The sequence below is a fragment of the Lonchura striata genome, chromosome 8 (genome assembly GCF_046129695.1).
Source record: "Lonchura striata isolate bLonStr1 chromosome 8, bLonStr1.mat, whole genome shotgun sequence".
Classification (NCBI taxonomy): domain Eukaryota; kingdom Metazoa; phylum Chordata; class Aves; order Passeriformes; family Estrildidae; genus Lonchura; species Lonchura striata.
In genome coordinates this window covers 38,553,505-38,572,988 of record NC_134610.1, presented here as the reverse complement: position 1 = coordinate 38,572,988, position 19,484 = coordinate 38,553,505, and the positions used below count along the sequence as shown (strand labels likewise).

At 43.8% G+C, this 19,484-nt stretch overlaps 1 protein-coding gene across 2 annotated transcripts in view; it reads right to left on the bottom strand.

Moving 5' to 3' along the window:
- LRRFIP1 (LRR binding FLII interacting protein 1) overlaps positions 1–19,484 on the bottom strand; it is a 102,546-nt gene that overhangs the window by 20,802 nt on the left and 62,260 nt on the right. Inside the window, exons 9-16 of one of the 2 annotated variants that reach the window (XM_031505324.2) lie at positions 17,419–17,475; positions 13,916–13,996; positions 12,717–12,761; positions 11,780–11,845; positions 8,802–8,879; positions 1,576–1,608; positions 689–814; positions 38–109 (exon numbers count right to left, since the gene is read on the bottom strand). In XM_031505324.2, the coding sequence (XP_031361184.2) occupies positions 38–109; positions 689–814; positions 1,576–1,608; positions 8,802–8,879; positions 11,780–11,845; positions 12,717–12,761; positions 13,916–13,996; positions 17,419–17,475 (558 nt within the window). The remainder of the gene's footprint in view (positions 1–37; positions 110–688; positions 815–1,575; positions 1,609–8,801; positions 8,880–11,779; positions 11,846–12,716; positions 12,762–13,915; positions 13,997–17,418; positions 17,476–19,484) is intronic. The other variant, XM_021536105.3, reaches the window with a different exon arrangement.

Sequence of the window (19,484 nt, the reverse complement as noted above, 5' to 3'; positions counted from 1 at the left end):
CACACTGGTGCCAGGGTTAATGCTCACACACCAGTACCTTCAGTTCTTTCAGACCCTGCATGTATTTGCCTTCTACATCCTGAATCTGGTCCTTTAACTCATAGATGTCCTGAGGAGATGGTGAGAAAGATCAGTGACACCACGGGCACTAAGGAACAGAGTGCAGCTGGGAGGGACAAGCAGCACTCCCAGTGCTGCTCCCAGCACCTCTCCCACACACCTGAAGGGCTCTGACCCTAAGCTGAGGCCTTGCCAGACAACCAGATTTCGTGGTCAGGAGCTTGTGCTAATTCTGCTTTTCTTGGCTGGCAAAAACGGAATCTTCAGCATTAAGGACAAGGCGCAGAGCCAGGTTTGAAGGCTCCATCAATCCCAGCCCTGCTCTGCCCCTTGCAGGGATGATCACCCTCTGTCCCTTGCAGGGATGATCACCCTCTGTCCCTTGCAGTGATGATCACCCTCTGTCCCAGGCTCTCTCCTCTGCTCTCCAGGAGTGCAGTGTGCTATCTTCACCCTCCTCCCACCCCCTGTTTCAGGCTGGGAGGTGCATTTTATAACCAGTCCTATCTGGGAGACATCTCCAGGAAAGCTTCTCCTTCACAGCACCCAAGTCACTGCCCCAGCTCCTACCTGGGGAAGGAGCCTGAAGGATATTCCATAATTTATTCTGGGATTAAGCCTTCCTCACCTTGATTTCCCTGATGGATGCCTCTGTGTCAGCTGAGATGGACGTGTCCCCACTGCCTCTCCGGGAAGAAGTCCCACCCAGAGAGGCCAAGGTAGCTGCTGATAAACTTGAGACAGTTCGTGCTCCCTGAAATCACACATGGATAAACTGCTTAGAACTTTCTTGTCCACAGAAATTGTGGGTTTATAGCTTTCCCCTTTTCTTTTTTTTTTTTTTTTAATGCACACATTACACTAATCCTTGCACTTCTAAATTATGCACTTTGATTAAAATCAAACTTTCTAAGAAGTAAAAAATCAAAATCAAGATTTAACAAGGGAAATTAATGAGAAAAGGCAGATCAGAAGTATTTAAATAATACTGCAATAGAAGTTTGAGTAATTTAGCTTCTAACTATTCATTTTTAATTGGAGAAAGTCTTTAGGGGCTAGTATCAGCCTGCCAGACATTTTCAAAACTTGTAATAATACATTCTGTGGAAGCTTTGGAAGCTCCTCTCCATTATGGATATTTATTTACTCTGCAGCAGTGGCCACATGAACTGTTAGACTGTACTCAGGGTTAATGTAGTAGATTCCTCCTTTATTATTTATTTATTCTTACATAAATATCTTGGGTCTTATAACTAAGATCTAATAAACACACACAGTGTTTGTGTGGCTTAGCCTAAAGCAGTTTCAGCCAACTGCTGTTGAAGGTCAGCTATTTAACATCAAGTAATCAGGGGCTGAAAAGTTCATCTTCAAAAATGCTGTAGCAGAAGGCTCCAGAAATTCAAATTTTTGCCTCACAATGGATTTTATAGGAGATTTCTGTATACTCATAGGAGCCCATTGAAAAGAATGGGCAAAGCACTATTGTCAGAATAATTGATAGATCCTTCTTACCTTCTCAAAATCTTTTTCTGGCCTTTCCTCAATCTGTAAAAGAGAGATTAAGAAGGAATCATTAATAGAATCAATAAAGGGTAAGAGAAAGCAGTAATATACCACAAATGCCACCACATCCCCCCATCCCAAAAAGCAAGGTATCAAGTCAGACTTGAAATTCAAAGTTTCAAACCTGTGGTTAATATTCCCCTCTCAAGACAAACAGGGACTGCAACTCCAAGCAAAGATCCTAGACTACAAAACTGACCCTCAAATCAAATATCAGGGACCAGTCCAAAGTCTAAATAAATGGCTCTTTTAGGGTTTCAGTACTTCACTGCAATTTACTAATTTACAAGAGAGATTCTCTACTAAAACTAGTCTAAAAGTACCCAAACAGTCAGAAAGCAGAATTTAGGAGAAATTTACCATGGATGCAGACAGCTGAAGGGTTTAAAAGTTACAGAACATCTCCATCTAAAATGGAACTAGGTGTAAAAAGGACTGAATGAAATTAAAAACTCAGAATAACTCAACAAAACCTGAATTCTTCTTGGGACATTCAGCACAGTCAAGTTCCCAAAAGACTCCTAGAAAATTAAGTCTTCCCCAGACCAAGAGGAGCCTAATTCTGCCAAAGGGAATGGTGTTTTTGAAACTACTGGAAAAACAATCAGGGCAGACCTGATTCAGGGAAAGGCAGAGCATAGCTGAGGTTATGCCCTGAAGTGTGTTCTTCCATTGAAAACACACTCAAAACACACTCAAAACCTACATCTCTTCCTAATCAGTACACATTTGGCACAGTTGTTTGGAGCTTTTTTTATTTTATTATATAGAACAATACAGGGATACTTTCACTTCATATTACCTATGCAACCCTATTAAAAAAAAATCTCAGAACTGTGAGGTAGCTGTTACAAATCAGCTTTTTACACTGACATCTCACAGCTAAAATCCCTATGAATTAGCATTAAGAAAACTTAAGTTCGAGGCTTCAAAGTAAAATAAGCCAGACTTAAACCACTAGATCTAAACTTGCAAAGGCAGTGAATAGGTAAAATATTTAGGGGAAACCCCCTCAAATCTCTGAATTTGGAGGCAATAAGAGAGGGTCATTAATGAAGGCAGACAATTTAGCTCAGACCCAATGAACAAGATGGACTGAATTGTGCAAACAGCTTTTTATTTTCATGCCAGACAGCTCCAAGTACTGGATCTGGCAGCCTTCTAGCCCGGCCAAGCACTGTGTTGTTGTTCATCAAGACAGCTGTGGCAGTGTCAATAATGGCATGTGACAAAAGATTTGTGTGTCCACAAACATGTACCTCTGGAAATCTGTGTACAGCCTTTGCAAAGATCTGTCTTACAGGGCACAGCTCAAAATACTTATTTTGTTTCAGCCACTTGTACAATGGCTTCTATTTTCTGGAACAAAGTGCAATCTCAGTTTTTAGCAAAATAAAGAAGGGAATAAATATTGATATTGTTTTAATGATGCATCACATGAGTCAAATAGAAGCTTGCATTTACAAAGGGGAATGTTGAAGACAATGTGGTGACACGACTACAGTGTTTCTACTCACAGCACTCATAACCACACCTGTGAAGCCTGCTACACCTTTATCGCAAAACTATCTTAAATAATGAGTCTAATGCGGCATAATCTCTAATAATGAAAGCTATTAAGTAACCTCTAAAACTGAGCTGGTTAAGGAAACAAACCAGATTTCATCTTCAGCTTTCATCAGCTCAGTGCCATGAATGCCATACTCAGAGCAGTTTCTCCTCAAAACTAGTAACTATCCCTAACAATTTATTTAAATATTAACACTTAAAAATGCAATCAGTTTCGAGAAAAGCCAGTTCTTCTCACCCAAATAACATCCTTACAATACACAGATGCCTCCTGACACACGACACTTTTCTAAGCAAAAAGCCAGGCTGAAACAAGCAGCATTTAATTTTATGGTTACACGGCAGTGATACACCAAAATCTGTTTAGTAGAAAGAGAGAAACCTACTTTAGATTAATATTTTATACAGCTTTCATCGTGCCCATGTTTAGGTTAATGTATTCACAGTACCCTTTAAAAAGATAATTTTTTCCTAAAGGAATCAGCCACCAGAGGGACCTCCAGGTTTCCAGCCTTCCCCCAGCCCCCCCCCACAAGCCCTCTGGCAGTTGATTCAGCAATAAATGAAACAGAGAAAGGTCAGGAGAGAAATGTTTATGTTTATTTGAAGTTGTACAGAATTCTTGCCCAAAACACTTATTAACATTCAATCAAGAACACTGCAGTTGTTAAATAGGCTGAAAAGAACTCCACCTTCACATGTGCTCAGCACAGCCCTTCATAAAAATAGCCTGGCTCTGGGACTTTTCCACCCACAAACATCAAGGACTGATAGAATACTTGCTAGAAAAGAAGATTTAAAGAGGGATTCACCTAATGGTACCTTTAATTTCCACAACACTACCATTTTTCATTTGCACAAGGGTATGGGTCTGTCTCTAATCACAGATTATCCTCCTCTTCACCAATAACTGGGGCAATTTGTACTTCAGTGCATAAAAAAGCAGGAAAAGGAAGTAATTTTCCGAGGAACTCCAGCATGTACATCTTTGTTTTGGCTGCTCCCTGCAAAATAAGTGCAGTGGGATCAGAGTTCAGCCTCTTCTGACAGCAATTTCGGAATAAATCCAGAGCCACATTACAAAAATGTCAGCAATATCAGAGCTCAGCACAGCTGGAAACATAATGTGAGCAAGATCATCCCACAAGCCTTTATATGGCTAAAGTGCCTGTTTTCCATGGATTAAAAGGGTTAACCCTTTCGGGGTGAAGCTCTTTGCCACCAGTGGAGTGTCCAAAATGAGTTCTGCAGCACTACCACAGAGCATCCAATCAAACACTTACTGCAAGTACAGGGATCATAAAATCAGTGAAAGACCTGGACTGAGGCAGTTTCCAGCTTCCAGGCCCTGAACAAGGCCAGGGAAGGGAAGCCTGAATTTTTCTGTCTGTGCCATGTCCCATGCTCAGGTATCAGAACAATTTCAGTGTTCAGTACGTGGCTGTCACTGCTCAGCTCCAGCTCAGCTCTTGAACTCAGCTCAACTTCCTCATGACAGTAAGGGGGATTTTTGGTGACAAATCAAATTAAGATCATTTCCTGCCCTTAAAGTAGCACAGCACAGCTTGAAATGGAAATATGGGCCACAGCAGAGAAAAATTATTAGGCTAGAGCTTAACACAGGGTGGTATCTACAAAATCTGGAATTAAGAAGAAGAAAAGAGGTACTGCAGTCAGTACAATCCCTCCAACAACCCCCATCTTACCAGTCTGATCAGCTGGGCTGGAGCAGGCAGTAACAGAGTTCCTGCTGCTTCTCCAAGGAGAGCCACCTTAACTCCAGCAATTAGCAAAAAGCCTTTCAAAGTCAGCAGGGGAAAACCACTGCTGATATTTGTGGGGTCTGAAGAGGGTTTGTGAGAAGAATCCTCTCTCAGGAATGAGTGCTATGCCAAACGTCACTGCCTAAACAAACTTATCAGGCCCAGAAATGCAAGTTAGCACTGCAGCAAATCCTCACTCCAGAGGGGCCCAAAGCACATCCAGAGTGTCAGAGGCAGGGCTAGGATACAACCTACCCTAAACCTGCAGGTAGAGAGAAGGCAAAACTCCGTAAGTGCCTCTACCAAAATGAAGCCTGTCAGTGTCTTCATTTATTTCTGGTGAGAACACAGGAAGTGTCTGCCAGTGACCAAAGGTGCTCACAGCTGGGCACTGAACTATGACCTGGATGCACAGGCACACAGGGGAATGAGAGCCTGCAGAGCAGCAGGGATCTGCAAGTCCTGGTCGATGGCCAGTTGGATCTGAGTCAGCAGTCCCTGGAGCAGGAGGGACATCCCTGTCCTGGGGGATCACCCCAGCAGTGCCAGCCAGGCCAGGGAGGGGATTGTCCTGCTCTGCTCTGGGCTGGGGCAGCCTCACCTCCAGTGCTGGGGGCAGTTTTAGATAAGAAAGGTCTAAAGCTGGCAGAGAGTGTCCAAAGGAGGGACAGAATATGGGGAGCAGTCTGGAGGGGCCACACGAGGAGCAGCTGAGGGCAGCTGGTTTGTTCAGCTGGAGCAGAGGAGACTGAGGGCAGAGCTCAGCATGCCTGGCATCTTCCTCCCCTGGGGCAGCTCCAATCTCTGCTCCCTGGGACAGGGACAGCACCCAGGGAATGGCTGGGGCTGTGTCAGGGCAGGCTCAGGCTGGATTTTGGGAAAGGTTCTTCCCCAGAGGGTGCTGGCACTGCCCAGGCTCCCCAGGGAATGGGCACAGCCCCAGGCTGACAGAGCCCAAGGAGGGTTTGGACAGCACTGCCAGGGATGCTCAGGGGGGATTGTTGGGTGTCTGTGCAGGACCAGGGGATTCATATTCCTTGTGAGTCCCTTCCAGCTCAGGATATTCTACAACTCTGTGTGTGCTCAGGCTGAACTCTGACTGCTTCTGTTGCTGCCTGAGGCTCCAAAGAAGGGAGAGAGTCAGGATGAACCATCATCATCTCAGCATAGCAAAATCTGCCCTCTCCTCTTGTTTTGCCTGCCTTGCCTTAGAGAGCCTTCAGACAAACACTACTGCATCCTGAGTCTGTTTCAGATTTAGGAATAAATGCTTTTCACTAGTAGCTTCTTAATTTAGAAAATAAATATAACAAAATTTCTGCAATTCATATTAAAAGTCCAGCTCTACCAAAACATGCTGAGAGCTCAGGCCCATCTGTACAGAAGTATCTGATGTTGGCTCTCAGTAGTCTTAAGATATGGACAGCAGATAATTACCAGTGGGATAACATGAAAAATGTTAAAGAAAAATAAGCAATCAGCAAACTTCATTCAGATATAGTGAATTCTTAAAATAACTACAAAGACAAGTATTCACACAATGTGTTTAAGTATCTTCCTGCCTTTGACTGTATTACCAACAAGGTAACACAAATGAGAACAGAGCTAGCAAAGCTGTGCACAGCAGGAAAACCACTGCAGGAAAACTACTGCTGCTTTTTGCTCACTGTTCAGTGAGCAGTGATAGGAAGGGGAAACAAAAGTCTGACAAAAAAAATTCAGAGCTGCAGCGACAAGCTGTTGTATGCTTTAATTTAGAAAGTTCCATGGCATCATTCTCAACTCCCAAGAACCTGACTGGAAACTAGAAGAACACTTTGAAGCTTGTCAGTAGAACTGATCCCTCACTCTGAGCTATAGGAAAAGCAATGTCTGTTTAACACAGGGAAAAAAAAAATTATAATCACAAGGTGCTGCTGGACTGACCCTGTGTAGCAATAAGAACTTTTAGGATCACCTGGACTCACTATGACATTAACTCTCTGCTCTTCTTCAAGGTGACAGAGATAAGGGAAGCTCTCCACAGCAGACAATAAACCACTAATTAAAACAAAAAAAGGTAATTTAAGGAGTGACTGCTGTCTCTCTGCAGAGCAGATTGAGCTTGGTGCTGACTCAGCAAAGCATCTCCAGCCACCTGCACAGCACGAGGCCAAAGTGTAAGCAGAGAATAAAATCCAAAACCTCCCCTGAACCTCCCAGCATCCCGTGATTCCCGTAAGCAACTTGCAGGGATGACTCAGTTGGCACACAGAAAACACCTAATGGAAACCAACTGCACTCTGTGGGTACCCAGTTCTTATAGCCCTTACAGAACTGTAATGGAATCCCTGTTTATTCTGATTAATTTTGCTTTGGGGGTAATTGAAATTCAGTTTGCAAAGCCATTTAAGATGTATTACTAATATAAGTTATATTCCACAAGAACTCATAGCACAGGGACTCAGGTTCAGGGGCTAATTAAAACACTGATTTATTTACAGCTCACTGGCTGCCACACATTATCTAATGAAAATCCCTCTGTTTTTCAATAATTTAAAAAAGTGAATGTACCCTTGGAACACCAGAACTTCAAAGCACACAGCTCTGTTGTATCAGTTTTCAAATGGCCACTCCAAAACTCACTCTCTGGGGCAAATTAATGTTGTTATATTTTAGTTTACTGTAAGCTGTATGTTTCTTCTACCAGACATCCTAGTGCACTCAGCATCTTCCCTCAAGGCTTGGAAATAAATCAGAAAAACACCCAGAGCTGGAAACAGCAACAGAGAGGAACAGTCACAGAGAGAAAGCACAACGTGCTATTGAAAAAATAAACCCCCTAAAAGCAGGGGATGGACAAGGCTTTAGTGATGCCTTGTGAAGGCTGACCTAGAACAGAGGCTAGGCAGAATTAAAGAATGAAGTAGGGATTTATTAAAAGGCCTCAGTGGATCCACCTTGGGCAGCACAAGAGCCCAGCCAGGGCTACACCCAAGATGAACCAAAATGGTCACAAAATGGACAACTGGTCACGTTGTCTCTAACTTTTATAAATTCTGCTCCATTTGTACATTGGAGCTCATTGTCCAATTACAGCCTTAGGTTATGAAGTCCCATCCTGCTTTTCTCTCTTCATTCTGCCTTTGTTTATGGGCCTGAGACCTGGATCATTTGTCCTTGGTGCCCAGCTAGAGAAGGAATTGTTTTGTCTCCCTACTCTGTGCTGAGAGCTCACCATCCCCTAATATGAAGCTCAGAAGTGCACGCTAAAGCAGCACAGAATCTGAAAAATAGAAAAGCTAAAACCTGAGGCATCATTAGCACTTGAGCATTGCTCAGCCACAGCTTGTGCTGGGCGCTCCTTAACCTTTTAGCACTTCAGCATGCTAAAGACTGCAGTGCCTGGCACTCTGCAGTCCCACAAAGATGTTCAAATCCAGCCACTGGAGAGCCCTGCAGCTTTGCACCAAAATACTGCTCACTGGAGAGAAACTGAACTGCCTGAATGCTGCAGTTAAGATTAGGGTTTCCTGCTCCCCCAAAGGAGACACAGCACTCCCATCAACATCCCAGTCTTTTCCACAAGAACCTTGCTGTGCTTTATTCTCCATTTAAAGCAAACACAGCATTGTTTTGAGAGTCCAAAGGGCACTTGCTGTTGTAAAAACATGCAGCTGCATAGAAATCACTTCAGTTTTGCAATTTCTCCTCTGGTTTCTTTGTCTTAAGCACTGCCCAGAAGGTCCAATTAACACCCTAAGAAAGTGCCTCAGGAGGGACAGTGACCTCTCTGCACCAAAAAGACCTTGCAGAAGAGAGAAATGAAACAGTTGAGGGGCAAAGAGAAATAGAGGAGCTCACCACTGGACTGGCCCGAGCAGAGCTGGCTCTGGAGGATGCCCGAGATCCTGAACCAAGGTAGCAGCTGTACTCGGAGGGCTGCAGCAGGAAAACCAGGAACAGCAGGCAGAGAAAAGAGAAAGCCATTAGAACTGGCAAGGGAAGCAGCAGAGGATGTAGAGCATCACATCTGAAATTAGTTAAAGAGATGGTTACATGCAGCTGGACAAAGGGACAGCAGTGAAAGTCAGAGAATTGTTAATTTGAAAATTAAGGCAAGCAGTAATTCCACCAGCAGTTTAAGTAGAGTTTTGACTCTATTCTTAGGATACTAATTATTTATTTATATCTCTTCAGGTACTAGTGACAAGTAAACAATTTAGTTTCTCTACAAAAGGCTCCATCCTACTACTTTCCAAGAGCTCTGAGGCTCTCTGGTAAATCACTTTCCCAACGTTGTGCACACATAAAATGAATTTGTACTCTGCAGGCCAAAGGAAGAAACATCCATCTATGTGGGGATTAAAGTAAAAACTGAGCTCAGCTCAGAGACTGAGTCTCTCTCCTGGTTTTGCAGCACCTGCAGTCCTCATCTCCTGCCAAAGAAAATCTTTTAGATTTTTTATTTTTAAAGGAAACATCTAAGCAGAGATGCAGGACAGGGCTGGCAGGTTGCTGAAAAGGACAAAGAACATGTCCATGCTGTTTTATTTCCAGAGGTTTTAATGCAGTGAAAATGGAGCAGGGAAATGAAAGTTTAAAGCATCAGGGAAACAGAACTAGAACTTGCCCTGAAAATAATTATTTTATTTCAGAGGTGATTAGGACTGTTTCTCAGATAAAACCACACAGAAATCTGAAGAATTACTATACTTTGGAGATGCTGTGGGTTTTTCCAGGTTTTTTTATTAAGTCACCTGGCCACTACAGGAATTCCTGGACCCTTTAGTTTTACAGAAACAGCCAGGCCTTCACCAAGCCACTGCAGGGCTGCTCCATCATCATTAGTCATAGCAGCAAAGCATCACCTGCAAATTAAGCTTGCAGCACTAATGAATGGTGAGAGGGTAAGCTGGAAATAACCCCAGCTAGAGCACAAGCACCAGCTGAAGCACAGGGTCAGCCACTGCCCACAAAACATCCCAAGCAAGGTGCACAGCCCTGAGCGAGCCCACGGGCAGGGCAGTGCCCTCGGATGCACCCCGAGGGAGGCCCTGGCACAGGGTGCCCAGAGCAGCTGGGGCTGCCCCAGCCCTGGAATGTCCAGTGCTGGGCAGGGCTTGGAGCACCCTGGGAGAGTGGAAGGTGACCCTGCCCAGGTGGCCTTTCATGTCCATTCCAACCCTAACCATTGTGGGACTCTGTGTCTTACACTGGTTTTGTGCACCTGATCTTCATTTCAGAGATGAGAATATGCAGAGTATAAAGATCTGCTGCACACTACAGCTATTGCCAATCACACAAAAATTCCTAAATTAAAGGTAAAAAGCACTGAAATAAAAATACAGATTTTGTTTGGTCACTGCAGTGTTCTATGTTTAACGAAAGAAGTGTTTAGAAAAAATTTGAAACGTGTGACAGGGAAGAAGTTTTAACTACTAATGAGTCCCATATTAATGTTTCCAGGCCCTATTTATTCCACAGCTGCTCCCTGTGCATTGCAGGGCTGGCTATGGAAGTAAGTGGTTGTGACCAAGCAAGGCCACTTTCAGCCTCACCCCCTGCATTCACCTGCTCCTCCAAAAACATTTTTTTGGGAACAGCCACCCCAGGTGACACTCCCTCTCCAGGTTAAAAGTGTTGCAAGGTTTAGAGGCATTAAAACAACCACAGGTGGTGTGACAAGGTCGCTGCCTCTGGGGCAAACCCCTCCAGTTCCAAGTCTCTCATTACTCCAGGAACTGGAAAGGCTGGGTTACACACAAATACCTGTGGTTCAGGGTGGGATGGGGATGGAGGGAGGGGAAAGCACCAACGTTTCAGTCCTCATGCCACTGACAGCCCGTGAAAGACTTGCAAACAGGTTTTAGGCTGAAGGGTTTACTGTAAATTATTTCTCCCAGCTGTGAATCAGTGGGGTGGCAAGAGGATGGCACAGCCCTTGAAGGACTAACAAGTGCTTAGTAAGCATTCTTGAAAGTGTTTCCTCCTCCAAGCTAATAAAAATGTGTTGTTTAAAGTTAGCATCAGTGCTCTGTCTCGAGGCTTTTCACTCTTATGGCCTTAGACGGTGGTTATTTGTTTGCTGGGGTTTTTTTGGTTGGTTGGGTTTTGCAACCATCAGTGAAGGGATGAGAGGCAGAGTAAGCAGTGGGCCCGCAGAGGACTTAAACATCTAAAGAGATTGGTTTTTCCTTTTTTTTTTTTTTTTTTTTTTTTTCCCTCAGGTGGACACAACAGCAGCAGATGGACTGCCTAGCCCAAACACTCACAGAGGAGGTATGAAGGCATTCTCTGTCTTTTAAACCAACTCCTGGAGTTTCTCTTTTTTGAAAGGAAACAATTTATATGGTCATTCCTTATATTGAGCCATCCACTCTCAGAAACACACACTTTGGAATCACTGTCACATACATGAATGTAAAATATATTTGAATATAAATCCAAGAAACAAAACCAAGCAACCCATATATTCCCAAAAATCATTTACTTCACACTGCTTGTGTGAAACTGATTTTTAAATTTTTGGCTGATAATTTTTTAAACTTGTATTTTTCTCAGTTTTGACAATAAGAATTAAATCTCAGGGAGGGAAAGGACTTCAAGTATGGCCTTTCCAAGGTGTTTTATCTGCAGACCGAGCGCGAGGCAGAACTGGATTCCCTGTCCCGCAGAGGGATGAGTTCCCATTGATCACTGCTTCATGGCAGCTCGTGGGAATGGTGCTCCCACTCCTGTGCCTAAAGCAGCAGGCCCTGGGTGTCACACAGCCCACGTGAAAGGCTCCCCAATGTGGCAAAGGACAGAGACAGAGCAGGGAAAAGCAGAAAACCTCTTACAGCGCGGGAACTGGGGGCACTATAGCGCCGGCTCCCGCTGTAAACGCTCTCCTCGTACACAGACGCCTACAATTAAAACACAGAGTCAGCACAGCAATGGCAGCTCAGCCTGCACAACCACAAACTCACAAACTCACCCAGCACACGTGGCAGCCAGCAGGATGGGCGAGGACAGGGACATCTCCCGGGTGCAAGCACAAGCAGCATGCGAGGGAAGAGCCAGCGCGACCTGACGTGCAGGATCGGATACACCCCGAGATCTGACACCAAGCCTGCTCCCGGGGCTTCAGCTCAACTTTAATTTAATGCTTTGACTGCCTGTCCCTGAAATGGCTACATCAATTCTTACACTGATCCCAGCTGTTTCACTTTCATTGCTGGTGCTGGCAGTGATGAGCTTCACTTACAGCCACTTTAGTAAATGAACAAAATAGGAGGAAAATGCGTATTTTAAGACTGACTCCGGTTTAGCACGGAGATATATGGCTCAAGAAACACAAGGGGAGTAGGAAACTCTACCTTTAAGCTTTGAGAAAAAATTCTGAGAAGCTCATTTTAAACAAGAAGGTAGGAAATTGTCTAAAAAAATATTTGTGAACAGATTTTTGTTAGTTATTAAGCAACCTGCAAGAATTGATGTTGCCTCTCTGTCCTGCTCCTGGAAAGACACCGAGGAAGACAACTCTTTCCACATGGACACGACACCCCTGGCAGCATCACAACCCCATGAGCACAGTCCCACCAGGAACTAAAGGAAGGATCAGCAAATCCAGGTCTGCACAAACAGCATCACACACGTGGCACTCAGATGGATGGGACACCAGGGTGTGAGACAAATGCACCCAACAGGAATTACAGACAGGGGCAGGGGACAGCATGTGCATGGCTGGGGGTGAGTGGCTCTGGTGTTGGTGCTCAGAGCATCAGCACAACAAACCCTGTAACTCCTGGCTGGCAGGGCATCGCTGTACAGCAGGGAGGGCTGGGGGAGACAAGCACAACACTTTTTGTTTTGGCACAGTAAATTAAACAGAAAAAAAGATGCCTACAGCAGAATGAACCCTCTTGGTGAGAGATTAGGATCACTACACAACAGCAGAAGGAAACCCAGTACAGAGAATATTAGTCATGAGCACCATGAAAGCATTAGATCTCAGCTCCCAAAGACTAAGAATACCAAGCAGGCACATGCATTTCCTACAGGAAGGGAGGACACAACAGTATGCAAAAGCAAAACAGTAAAACTTAATTTTAGGTTGTTAAGCTGTTATTGTCTCCCACACATTTGTGTACAGGAGCCAGAAATGGGGTTTCTCTTCGCTTCAACCAAAGCCAGAAAAGAGCTACACAGAAGTGCTTCAAAGTACACACTGTTAGTGTTTCACACAGCTGCAAGATCATCTCCTGTGTGTTTCATTATTCACAAATGCAGAGAAAACCCAACTAATTCAGGATAAACAAGCACTTCAATCAGAGCAGCCTGAAACTAGTGTTAGTAACCATCCCCCCCAAAATGCAGCAGTTAAACAAACCCAGAGCACAGAGCTGAGTGCAAGAGAGACTCCAGCAGGGATTCCCCAGCCCAGGCCTTGAGGCCAGGTCCTGCTGCCAGTGCCCCATCCACACCCCTGTGCTGTGTCCCCAGGCAGCACCTGGAGCACTGCTGGAGCTCTGCTGGCACTGAGCTCTGCCACACACGGGGGACAATGCAACCTCCCAGGGGTTTCACAGCTTCACTGACGTTCTCCCAGCACTCTGGGAATTGCTTCCCTGTAATTTTGTGTCGTGCAGACTGGATTGTCTCAAGCTCACCAGACTGACACACTATGCAGAGGAGCTGCCTCAAACAGAGAAATTCAGGTAATTAAGATTTCCCTTATCTTCCCAGACCAACTGAGGCCAATGGCAGACAAGGAAAGGGAGGAGCAGCAAGGGAAAACTGACTGTGCTGTTTTGAAAGCAGTTTTCCATTACTCATTCCAATCTTAAAAGGTCTGGTTTGTTTGGGGTTTTTTCTAAAGTTTCACTAAAAAGAGCTACATAGACTCTTGACATCGGCCCAAATTAATTCTTAAGTACAAGAGGTTGTATCATCCAAACACAATCCAGGCCAGGTGAAGCCAGAGGGCAACCGACCCAATTTCCATTTTGGGAAGAAAGTTGAGATGTAGAAGCATAGCTGCTGCTGGGGAGACCCAGGTCAGAGTAGTATGAAGCCTGCATTAACAAACAAAGAAAAAACAAAAACAAAACTCCTTGAGAACTCAGCACTCAGCTTCATTCCTTATTCCTTTAAATGGGAAGCAAAAAGTAAATTAGGTGATTACAAACTGCAAAGCAAAGTGGTCACAGATGCAGAAAGAAGAGAGAACTGCATTAAAGTTGTGAGGATGTGTGAAAATTGTGGGACCTTTGAAGCACTGGTCAGAGAGCTGGTCAGCTTCCTCCTGAGATCCTGAGGAGCTCAAGTTCAGTAAACTACACTCCCAGGAGAAGCTGAGATCCTGGAGATGGAAAGCAAAGCCAGGGACCAAAGCTGCTGCCCGTGCCCAGCAGAAGTGAGCAGCCCACTGTCAGATATCGCAAGACTGAGCAGGGAGAAAACTCTTCTCTAAGAAGTGAGACTTTAAACACCCTCTTTAAATTAAACACCTTTCCCTGCTTTCTGCCTTGCATCCAGTCATCCCTGCACTTTTGGTCCACTTAGGGGATCTTAATGAGGAATGGTTGTTCTGAAAGACCTCACGCCTTCACCTCCTTTGCTACTCTCCAGAGCTCTCCTCTCCTTTCACACCTATTCCCTGACAGCTTTCCTCTCCAAACATTTCTCATGATGGGTCTGGACAGTCAAGGTGCTCTGCTTTCAGCACTCAGCTCCTCACAAACCCTAACTCATCCTTGCTTCACCACTGCAGTCCATGGAGGTGTTGAATTCCTCACAAAGGAGGGAGATCTGTTGCAAGTTAAAGAAATTTGTTTGCTTTCTTCTGTCACTGTGAGCAGTTTAGATATGACACAATACCCACAGGTACAGGCTGAGGGCAAATCACTGTCCAACCTTGGAACAAACCTAACCCAAGAAACAACCAGCCACATACCAAAACCCCCCAAACAATGCCTGTACAATAAGACTTTGACTGAAAGGAAACCTGAACTGAACTTTAAGAAATAACTTTCATTCCTGCTTAGAGTTTGCAATCTGCATGTGGATTATTTAAGCACATGGCATTAATCATATTTAAGGGATCAACCCATGATACTGCAAGTGCAGGGTGCACATGGATCAGTCCATTCTGTGACTTAAAACTGGACACCTATTTTGGAAACAGCCATCGCCAGCAGGTTCATTCATCATTTCCCTGCTGTCCTGAAGAATTTTCCTCTTTTTCATTTTCCCTTGTTGTTGGAGTCTAGAGCATCCCTTTGGCTGCCCCGGATGCCTCCAGACCCTGGCAAGAGGCTCAGGGACCTTGGCAAGAAGTCAGAAACACCTGTGGCTTCGATTTTAGCCCATGGGAGAGGCTGCCAACCTTGTATGAAGAATTACAAGCCAAAAGGGTTTGAGTAGTGTAATAGGGGAATTGACACAGGGTGGAAAAGTAGCATTTTGGGGGTTTTTAGAATGTAATTCAGGGGTACAAGGTGGAGGAATCTGGGCATACCCTGGCCTTTTCTTCCTTCTTCTTGTCCTCTCTGTCTTGGTGTAATGGTGACACTTCTCTATTGGTCTAGGATAGGGACACACTGTCCAACACAGATTTTAGGTGTTGGTACGGGAACTGTAAACATGGTACACATAATTTTGAGTATATAATGTGGGAGATGCCCGGGGCTCGGAGGAGACTGCTGTGACTTCTGTACTAGCTGGACCTCGGCAGGTCAGAGAGAAACTATCATAGATAAGAAAAAATAAACAACCTTGAAAACTCGGCTTCACGCATTCCAGACCTTTTCTTCAGCAGCGGGCTAGGGAAAAAAGGACTTTCACTCTGTTGGGTCTTGCCAAGCTGACCTTGACACCTTGTCACTTCGACAATCTTTAGGATTCAGCTTGGGCTTTTTGGAGAGAATATTCCTAAAAAGGCAATGCCAGCCACGCTGGCATCAATTTGGTTTGAAGTTTCAGCTATTCCGAGTTACCCCCAAACTTTCCTCCCCCTCCTAATTAATGATTAATCCAAACAGCAACAGAACTACAAGGAACTAACAATGTTGCTGTAATTAAGCCCTACTCAGTCTAAACCCCCACGCTGCAAGCACTAATTCCAGGATGATTTTGAATTATATAATTGGAAACCAAACAACCTCTTCTCCCTGGATGACTTTCTTGCAGATATTTTGCTCTCCCTGTGGTCCTTGGAGCACTGGAGTATGTCAGTAAAGAGTAAGAAGATCATTTGTCACCAGTGCTACAGAATAAAGCTCCTTGAACTCCTCAAATGGGCCAGCAGGAGTGCCAGCAACAGGACAGGCTGTTTTTCCAGCAGTTCAAGCAACAGTATTTCATTGTCTCTTATCCACATAATGCCAGCTAAATTATATGGCAGCAACAATTTTAGATGGACGTGAAATATCAGGTTTCATTGTTAATCCAGGCAGCTGCTTAACTTCATGCCTACAAAGTAACCCCCTGAACTCTCTCTCATGTTCAGTGTGTTATTGCTCAAACACTTGGATAAATGGAGGCTTTAAAGAGTTTATTTTTGGCCTAAACACTGAGCTTTAGGCTGCATACCAGTAAATTTCTTTAAAAGCCTTGATAGCACAAAGATCAACAGGCTCTGAGCTTTTGTCTGGCTTTGTTAAAATAAAGGGAAAAAAAAAAAAAACCAAACAGTTCCCCCTCTGCCCCAGGCTGTGCTTGGACAAGCCCTTTAAATCATTTGCACAATCCCCAATATTTAACAAAGCAGGGCCAGGAGTTGCTGGAATTGACACACAACACTTGTTGTGCTGGAACAGGAGGGAACATTGTGACCTGCATCTTCACAATTGAGTTAATAATTAAGCTTTTTCAGACTAGAAATAAAAGTCCATCAATGTTAAGTAGTTAAGTGGGAACACTTGCACTGGCTCTTCAGCTCTGTAGGCGTTTCCAGAAACCCTAGGATATGGTTTATAAAGGAAAAGAAAAACAAAACAAAACAAAGGCATTTCGTTAAGCAAACTTCAAACTTCAAATAAACAATGTGCATTTGGGGAAAATTCAAAAGCCAAAGTCCATTTTAACTATACAAATCTCAAGGCATGGACTAAATTAGGAGATTCAGTACCAGAGCACAGCATGAACACCTTGCAGAGAGTGAAAAGCACTCATTCTGCTTCCAGCATGTGGAAATCCTCCCTGCCAGTGCTGTCACAATGTAATTTTTACCCCATTTTGTTTACAAGTTAAAGCAGTTCTGACTCCCAAGATTTTTCTGTACCAATTTCTGAGACTCCCCACTCATGGCCTAATTTTTGATTTTTCATTTCCCAGACAGCTTCTTCCTGCACCTCCACAGTGCCTGACAAAATCCAAACCCACAACATGCAAGACAGGTAAAACCTGCTTCACTGCCAAAAAGAATTTGCTAATTAGATTTAATCCCATTAAATGAAGTAATAGAATTTTATAGCAATAGAAATCATCTACTAACCCTGCTAGATTTTCTACTCTGGGATGATCCATACACGTCTTCCTCATAACCATTGGTCTGTTATGGAAGGAAAGGGGAAAAAAAAGAAAGACAAAAGAAGGAGAGAAGAAAAATTGATGTAGACGCCGAAGCGAATTTTTAAGCAAGTGTCATCACTTATGAAAGGCAAAGGCAGAGACAGAACTTTTCAAAGATACACCAGGAACAGGAGCAGTGCAGGATTAGAGCATGATTTCAAACACGAGGACACCAACATTTGTGTCACTACCACCAGAACAGCCAAAAATGTCAAGGATACTCCTGCTTGCCCTTTTTGATCCCTTTATTTGCCTCCTCTATTATTACTGGTCTATATTCAAACATTCTGTGAAGAGAACAGGAGACAAAATGGGGACAAAAAAGAGATCAGAGACTACAATAAAGGGTATATATCACTGTAGCGATTTACACCTCAGGCAGCTGAACACCTAAAAAGCAGTAAATTGTAGAAGAATTAATTTGGTTTGAGAAATCCAGCTTAGTAAACATTCAGTGCTGTATAAATTCTCTTATTTTTAATTTTGAGCACCAAATTAAACCCAGACAGTGGCCATCAGCCACACCCCAGGATTCTGCAGCAGTCTGAGGGCTAGTAGGAGATTTGGGTGGGCTCAGCTGTCCTCCCTGGTGTCAGGAAGATGCTTTCTCTCAAAGGAAGGAAAACAAACAGGCCCAGAAGGACTATTCCATAAACAAGGTGAGGTGCTTCAAATCCCTATGGCAGCAGTGCTGGGAATAAAAGAAAACAATCAGAGACTCAGTCCTGAGTCTGGGAATGTGGTGGTGAAGAAGAGAGGACAGACCCAAAAGTCTCTTCAATTGACAGCATTAAAAGCTCAGATTTCCCCAGCAATTCACTGTTCTGGTATCATTTCACAATGAGCCCTGGTTTAACACTGGAAACAAGGAAGCCCCCTGTGGATTGGGGTGGGGGTTTGGGAAATTTAATTAGAATTTCTATTAAGTTTTGAAGTCCATGTTTCAATGTGTTCCCAAAATGAAAATCCACTAGAACCAATTTGAACCTATTTCCAAGAGAAATATTTATAATCTACTATACAGCAGCTTCCATGAAAAATTAAACAAATTAACTTAGAAACCAGTTCAGAGCCAAGCTGGGAAAAGCTTAGATGCTCTATTGAAATGCAATACTATCACCCCAAATGGAAGGCAAACATCCAAGTTTCTTTTATTCAAGAACTGATTTGAAATACTGCTGTAGCCTTCTCACACATCTTGGCTTCTTTCCAGTTTTTATCAGGTTGGTTCTTTTTTTTCCCAGCTCCTTGAATTTCTCCAATGCTTCCCTGAAGAATGGTTAAAATGGATCTCCAGCAGCTGACGGCAATGCTCTGTGCAGACCAATTACCTCCACCACCCCTTTTATTGCTACACTGAGGACTTGTCTTTTTCAGCCGTATAATATTGACTATATGTAACCTCAGATCACTAGCTGAACCATCCTGTTACTTTGTAATGGTACCTTCATTTTCCCAGATGTGGTATTCCCCATTTGTTTTTACTGTTATTCCATTTTGACAAGTTGTCTCCTGTTTATCATCATATTTATTTTCACTCCAACCTTGTATGAATCTGCCTTCACTCCCTGCACTTAGCCAGCCAGGCAATACAGACTCCTGGGGAACTGCCTTTCCCTCCTTAAAAAACCCAGATGATGCTGTCTTAGCTGGGAACAGACCAGCTGAGATCCTTCCCAGCTGTCCTGTTCTCTAACAAAGTTATTTTCCAACTGTACATTCCTTTTACAAGAACAAGATCTGCCCCAAAGTTTCACTTAATGTCACGTAGAGACAGCCAAGATCCTTACAGTCAATTTACAGTAACATCCTTTATGCCCTTAAATAATTACCCTGCTTAGGACCTCCAGCTGAATTAGCATGATGAATTTCCATGAGCCCAGGTTAACTGGTTATCACTTCACAGTTCAAGCCCTTCTAAAGGAATCTGCCTCATCTGCCCCATGTCTCCCATATTTGAGCCTGAAACCCCAGAGCTGAGGTTGCTTC